This window comes from Echinops telfairi, unplaced genomic scaffold (genome assembly GCF_000313985.2).
Source record: "Echinops telfairi isolate 266 unplaced genomic scaffold, ASM31398v2 ScPeMD7_11;HRSCAF=52, whole genome shotgun sequence".
NCBI classification, from domain to species: Eukaryota; Metazoa; Chordata; class Mammalia; order Afrosoricida; family Tenrecidae; genus Echinops; species Echinops telfairi.
The window spans coordinates 37,412,961-37,419,040 of record NW_022103908.1 but is presented as its reverse complement, the minus strand read 5'-3'; the positions used below and the strand labels follow the sequence as shown (position 1 = coordinate 37,419,040).

Sequence of the window (6,080 nt, the reverse complement as noted above, 5' to 3'; positions counted from 1 at the left end):
CTTGTTTACTTTCAAGCCTTTAAGTCCCCAGACACTATAGGTCTCGATAGCCAGGCACCATCAGCCTTCTTCACCACACTTACTTATGCACACATTCGTCTTCAGCGTTTATATGGGGAAGGTGGTCACATAATGATGGTTTTTGTTCTTTGGTGTCTGCTACCTGATCCCTTCAACACCTCGTGTTCACACAGGCTTGTGTGCTTCTTCTCTGTGAACTTTGTTGTTTCCGAACTAGATGGCTGCTTGTTTGCCTACAAGCCTTTAAGACCCCAGACTCTATATATTTTGATAGCCGGGCACCATCAGCTTTCTTCACCACATTTGCTGGACATTGGACCTCCTCATGCGCATTCCCTTAATACAAGAGCACCTTGCTCAGCTAAATGGTCATTTCATGATACCTACCTTCCCGACATGATCGCTGAAGACAGACGTGTGTTTAATAATTTTTAAAATAATTTTGTAGCATACTTTTTTTACTTACCCTTTTATATCTGAAAAAAATAACTTGTATATGAACTTTTTATACACTAGATACAAGTCTTTTGTCAGATACATGTTTTGACAATGTTTTTATGGCAAATAATTATTATATACATTTATCTACCACAATAATAAAAAGGAACTCCTACGTCTAATTAATAAAATAACGTCTAATTAATAAAATATTTACAACCATTTTTCTTAAATGAGTAAGAGACTTTACAAAAGAAAGTATTAGGCTTATAATAAATGCATAAGAGTATTTTCAACATTCAGGGAATGAAAATTAAAGCTGCAATGAAAGACTGTTTCACACCCAGTAGAATGACTGAAGTTACCATGAACAGTAAGACCAAATGTTGCCAGGGCTGTGGGTCAAGTGGAAATATCCTACACTGCTGGTGAAACTACAAAATTATCTTTTGCATTTTCTTAAAACATTACCGTGTATTTTATCAATTTTACCATTCGGTTTTTAATCAGAACAGACTCACTGGCTCCTAACAACAATTTCTCTATTGTTTTATTTCTGCCAAGCTAGCAATAGTAATGATTTATTTATATGTATTTCTTCAAATACTCACACAATCTCATGGTTTCATTATGAGGAGAACATTGCACTTAAATAACTGGGAGCTCCCTTCCTGCCAAGGAGAGCCATTTAATTTCTCTTTGAATTAGTGATCTAAAGGATAGAAACCCATCCATTTTCTACAACCCCAAAACATAGAACAACTACAGTCATAGCTACTTTATGGTATTTGAGTTTGAATATTCAGACCACATCAAAGTCAAAATTTTACTGATAGATGCTGAATAAATAGCTAGCCTTCTTTGTAATCTGTTCTTAGTCTGGAAGCCCCACTGAATCTTGTTCACTCTGGGTGGCCCTGCTGGCACTTGAAACACCAGTGACATAGCTTCCAGCATCCCAGTAGCTCACAAGCCACCACCATATGACAAACTGTGGATGGCAGATGTAGGTAGTTAGGTTAAAATGCAATATCTTCATGTTCGATATCCCTTTTGACCCATTTTAAAGTTTTTAATATTTTATACATTCTTTTTGAATGATATTTTTCTATGTTTTATCAAATCATTGAGGTGTTTTTGCTTGCTTCCTGTTTGTATTTCTTAGGATTTCATATGTGGGAAGCTCAGGATAGGTAACTCTATCTAGAGTCAGTAATTGGGTTGGTAATCACCTAGGCCTATGGCAGGGGAGGATGAAGGAGAAATGGGGAACTGAAGAAAGTGAGTGCAAAAAGAAAGTGTTCTGAAATTGATTGTGGTGATGATGGCACAACTCTTCCTAATATAATTGAATGATTAAATAGTAAGATATGTAAAGTATATCACAATAAAATATATTTTAAAAGAGAACCAAACTAGGTTACAAATTCTCATATTATCAATTAACAAATTTTTTTCTAAGAACATGAATATAAAGTATAATAAGAATATAAGTGATGATTATTGTTTTTAGTTTCCATGAAGTCAGTCCAAGTACTGACAATCTTATGTGTAACAGAATGAAATGCAGCCTAGTTCTTGTCATCTTCATGAGTATATTTCATTGCATATATCCAAGAGGTATATTTTTAGATGTATAGTCTCCTGAATATACCCAATTTATTTTAAGAAATCATCTTTTGAGTATAGTTGCATTATTTATCATGAAAACCTTAGTTTATGCTCATTGATTTTTAATCCTTTTAAAGTAACTTTCTGTTTTGCCAACATATTAATGTTTAGGCTTTGTTCACCAAATTGTATGAATTATCTGAATTTGTAGAATAAAAAGTTAAAATGATATATAAAGCCTGTCACAATTTATGTGACATGTTTTCATAGCAGTTTTTGGAAGATGTAGATTTGTCTCTGTCTCAGGTCCCCTGCTGCTGAAGCAGAACTGTTTCAGTATAATTGGTTTCCTTTGTAATCTTACATGTTTTATTTTATGCATTTAAAACATTATTCTGAAAATGAGTCCACAGTCTTCACCATCCTGACAAAAGTCATCATAAAGAAATATAAATGATTTAATATGAGCTGAAAGGGGACCTGGGGCAGTGAGGAAAACCTATATTGGGGGAGGGTGGGGGAGGTAAGCTTGCCCTCCACAATACCCTGAGACTCAATAAAAAGAAAAGCTGAGGCTTCCAGAGAAAAGGAGACAGGTCAGGAACAGGATCTTAAAGCTCCAGAAATCCAAAAATCATGGCTCCGTATGGCTCCTTTAGGTTTCAAATTGACATTTGGTAAATCTTTGTTGCAATAACCTTAATAAATTGTGTTTTGACAAATTCCGAATTCTTTGGAATGACCTAGAAACCACTTTACTGATTTGCTACATCACTCTCTAAAATAGATGTAATGATGAATGGATAAGTTCCCCAGCCCTTATGCTCTAGTAACAACTTAAGGGTGACTGGTCTACTCCACTGAGTTACCACTGCACATCCACTAGGTTTGCTCTGATCAAAAAGAGGAACTCTGATGTATTGCTGGTGGGAATGTAAAATGATACAGACATTTTGTAAAACAATCCGATCATTCCTCAAATGATTAAACTATTATCATATGACCCAGTAATTTCACTCCTAAGTATATTTAAAAGGGAAATTAAAACGTTCACACAAAAGCTTGTACACAAATGATCATCTTAGCATTCTTCCTAATAATTCCAAAGTGGAAGCAACCCAAGTGTCCATCATTGATGAACTAGATAAATAAAATGTGATAAATCCATACAGTAATAACGCGGTACCTATGCATACTAAACACGGAAGATGCACCAGCCCGTGTGATCATGAGATGTCGACTGGGATAGGTATCAGAACTTCATAAACGAGCAATCAAATTGACTTGAAGGAGCGTGGACGAAGTAGAGAACCCAAACCCACCTGTAAGGTAATTGGACAGTGCTTCACAGAAGGGCCACACCGAAGGGAGGATAAATCTGGGGAGCGGTATAGCACGGATGAAACACATAACTATCCTCTAGTTAATATTTCCTCCCCTTACTATTATAATCTTTGTTTTCCCTCATTAATCTTGTTAGACCTGTGCATGTTCATTTTATAATTAAGAGTGCTTGAAGCATGAAAGCCAAGATTGATAACCCTTCAGAAATAGTAACAAGAGTAATGATTCCCTGAGGGTACGGGAAGAAAGCAGGGAGGGGGAAAAGGGGAGCTGATAGCAATGAAGACTCTGTAGTCCCACTCGAGGGGAATGAATAACAGAATTGCAGGTGAACGGATACATTGGATGGTGTAAGATAGGGCAAATAATAATATATAATATATAATAATAAGGGGAAGGGAAGGGATAAAGGGGATCTGATATGAGTTCAAGAAGAAAGAAAATGCATTTAAGTAGATGGTGATAGCATTTGTACAATTATGCTTGATCTATTGAAATATGGATTGTTATAATATCTATAAGAACTCCCAATAAAATGATTAATTAAAAGAAAAAATCCCTCCCCCCAAAAAAAGAAAAAATCCCCTGGAGTTAGAGAAGCCTTTCACAAAAGATCATCTATTGTATGATTCCCTTTATATGAAATGTTCAGAATAGGAAAATGTATATATATAGAAAACATATTTAGGGTTGTGAGGAGGGCAGGAATGAGAAGTAGCTACTAATGGCTACTGGGTTTCTTTCTGGGGTGATGAAATCTGTTATAAAACTGGGGATTGCAAAACTCTGAGGAAAAAAGCTATTGCATTGTACACTTGAGAGTGAATTTTGTGAAATGTGAATTATAGCTCCATAAAAAGAGTTCTTTGTATAATATCAGGGTATTTTGCCTTTTTCACTCTCTTGTCATCTGACACCCAAATCCTTGTTCTTTCCACTTTGCTTCACTGTCTTCCAGCATCATCTGACTTAGCATAAATGTGGCTCTACTTTATGGCAGGGAAATGGAGATGAGTGCCTCAAATCCCTTAGGCCTATGGGTCAGTATTTCAGTAAAGCACTGTGTACAGGAAATGACACCACGACTCTTTACTTGAACTACTCTGAGAAGTAGCAGGCACTCTCTCATGGATGCTTCATTTGATTTCAAGTCCCAGATACCACCGCCTGGTAGCTGTGAAACCTTGGACACTTTGATCTTCAGTTTCTTCACATAAAAATGGGAATAATAATACACACACCATAATGGGTTTGAGCATTTAATTATATATAAAAAGCTCTTAGCATAGTATCTAACATATAATAAGTGTCGAATAAATAGTTATTATGTAATTACTATTTATTTTTATTATTATTTATAGTAAATAATTTATAATCATATGTTTCCCTCTTCCGAGTAGTCACAATATCCCAGATGGTTGTTTGCAATCTTTCCTTCACAAGCCTCGCTTATTTGTATTCTTTTTTTAATAGGTACAGCATAAGAGATACGATGCAATTCTGAAGCGTTTACACTGTCAGGTCAACAAGCTTCAGTCAAATAGAAGGCAATGGCAGTGGAGCATCCAACAGCTGGAAAACACTGCAGCCGAACTAAGAAAGCGCATTGGAATGCAAGAATAACAGTTCCATGGGCAGTGTGGCACACAGATCGCACTGCACCAAGTATGGGGCAGAGGGGTTGAGAAAATCTTTTAGATTCTTAACCACCAGTATCCACCATCAGAGGTCTGTCTTAATGACAAATACATTTTCTCTCTTTTTTTGAACCATCCAGCCATTTATTACAGTGCATTCCAAACCCGCAATTGATAGTAGCATATAAATCACAGGAAGGTTTACCGGAAAATAGTAGAAGGCTCTATGAATGTTCTCCGTGTCTAAGATATATCATACTTAGAATGCCTATTTATTACCAGGGTGCCTTCACCACCATACTAAGTAAAAATGTGTGGAGAAAAGAGAAACTTGGATTTCCATTGATTAAAATTGTGAAGATATAAAAAAAATGGCTGTCTATTTCAAACATTTTATGAGATCTTGTTCTTTTACAACCATCTTCACAGCAGCCCATAAATATTGACATTTATAATAATGTTGTTATATGGTCAATGCTTCAGATATATTACTCAGCTTTCTTTTTCACCCAGAAGGTAATCATTTTTTCTTTGTTATTAGATAATATATTTCTAGAGTTTTGCAGTACATTAATTTTTTGTTCTCATTTTTGTCTGTAAATTTATTATACCTACTTGTCACCAAATTAAATCACAGCGTTGTATAAAGCAAACATCTTGCTGCTGTTATTAATTGCCATCGAACCAGCTCTGCCTCATGGCAGCCCCATGAATAAAACATTACTCAGTTCTATGCACCCCACAACTAGTGACACTTTAAATCCAATTTTGTAGCCAGCATGTATTTTCCAAACTAGGGTGCTCATGTTCCAGTACTCTTTGGACAGTATTGTATGTAATTATAAGGTTTTTAATTGGAATTTTCAGAAGTGGGTTGCCAGGTTTTTCTGTATAGTCTATCATAATCTAGAAGTTCTGCTGAAACTTGTCCCCCATGAACACCCCTCCTGAGATTTTCAGCATTTCAGAAATACACAGCCCCTGCAGTGCAGCAGACTGACCGAAAGCAGTGGAAGGCAAGCTCATAAA

General features: G+C 35.9%; 1 protein-coding gene across 2 annotated transcripts in view; it reads left to right on the top strand.

Moving 5' to 3' along the window:
• The window catches only part of CCDC122 (coiled-coil domain containing 122), a 44,255-nt gene extending 38,569 nt beyond the window's left edge, over positions 1–5,686 (top strand). For both annotated transcript variants that reach the window (XM_004707979.2, XM_045287201.1), the window contains one exon: positions 4,888–5,686. In XM_004707979.2, coding sequence (XP_004708036.1) covers positions 4,888–5,037 — 150 coding nt within the window. In that variant the 3' untranslated portion in view covers positions 5,038–5,686. The remainder of the gene's footprint in view (positions 1–4,887) is intronic.
• The last annotated feature ends 394 nt before the right edge of the window (positions 5,687–6,080 follow it).